Source organism: Lepisma saccharinum, chromosome 21, assembly GCF_977018435.1.
Source record: "Lepisma saccharinum chromosome 21, izLepSacc3.1, whole genome shotgun sequence".
In the NCBI taxonomy this organism is placed as follows: domain Eukaryota; kingdom Metazoa; phylum Arthropoda; class Insecta; order Zygentoma; family Lepismatidae; genus Lepisma; species Lepisma saccharinum.
In genome coordinates, this window is record NC_139249.1 from 943,789 (window position 1) to 944,982 (window position 1,194).

Genomic DNA, 1,194 nt, shown 5'->3' on the forward strand with positions numbered 1-1,194 from the left:
CAGGAGATTTCACGCGCACTCTAGACCTGTAATTTCTAGTCTAGCTGGTGAAAGTTCGATTCAAAAGAGATTGCCACGATTCATTTATTGCAGTTTGGCGCCGACATGACTGACAGTGTTGAACCTCGTCCTGGAAAGGAATTCCACAGAACAGACATATAAGGGTGATCCATAAAGAACGCCGGATTTGAAAAGGACGCCATATTTTTTTTGTTTGGTTGGCAGCATTGTTGGTGCGATTGTTGTTATCAGTTATCATTGAGGTTTTGTGTTGAGAAGCGTTTCAGTTGTTCTACTGTTTGTGTGTGTTGCTAACGCCATGGAAAGGTACAGTAAGAAACAGCAAGTTTTGATTGTCAAACCGCACTCCAAGAATGGTGAAAATTTCTCGGTGACTGTTCGGAAACTCCGTACGATACTTGGTCATCTTCATGCACCGAACGAATCAACTGTTCGTAGGTTGATCAAGAAATTTGAAGAAACTGGATCAACAGAAGACATCAAAAACCCTGGATACCCTCGAAGTCGCCGGAGTGAAGCAAACGTTGCTGTTGTGCGTGATTCTGTTGCCGTGAGTCCTGCAAAATCGTATTGCCGTCGTGCTCAAGAACTGCATATGGCGCCAACAACAATGCAAAGAATCTTGACGAAAGATCTGCACTTGCACGCGTACAAAGTGCAGTTAACGCAGGAACTGAAACCAGCGGATCATGGAAAACGACGGCAATTTGTTGACTGGATCCTTGAAAGGGATCGAGAGAACGAGGGTTTCGCAAAGTGCATCATTTTCAGCGATGAAGCTCATTTTCATTTAAACGGGTTTGTAAACAAGCAGAATTGCCGAATATGGGGATCTGAGAACCCAAGAGTGATTCAGGAAAAGGAAATGCATCCTCAGAGAGTTACGGTTTGGTGTGGGATTTGGAGTGGGGGTTTGGTCGGTCCTTACTTTTTTGAAGACTAAGAAGGAAATGCTCTGACAGTGAATGGAATTCGTTACTGTGCAATGCTAACTGATTTTCTTTGGCCTCGTTTGGATCAAATGAACATCGAAAATGTATGGTTCCAACAAGATGGCGCAACTTGCCACACTTCAGAAGAAACAATCAATCTGCTGCGTGAGAAGTTCCCGGACAGAATAATCTCGTTGCGAGGAGACCAAACCTTCCCACCTCGATCTTGTGACTTGACACC

The 1,194-nt window shown here is 44.2% G+C and overlaps 1 protein-coding gene across 1 annotated transcript; it reads left to right on the top strand.

Moving 5' to 3' along the window:
• Positions 1 to 319: 319 nt before the first annotated feature.
• On the top strand, positions 320 to 964 carry LOC146004430 (uncharacterized). The gene has a single exon (XM_083143286.1). It carries the CDS (start codon positions 320 to 322, stop codon positions 962 to 964), a length of 645 nt encoding a protein of 214 aa, XP_082999412.1.
• The last annotated feature ends 230 nt before the right edge of the window (positions 965 to 1,194 follow it).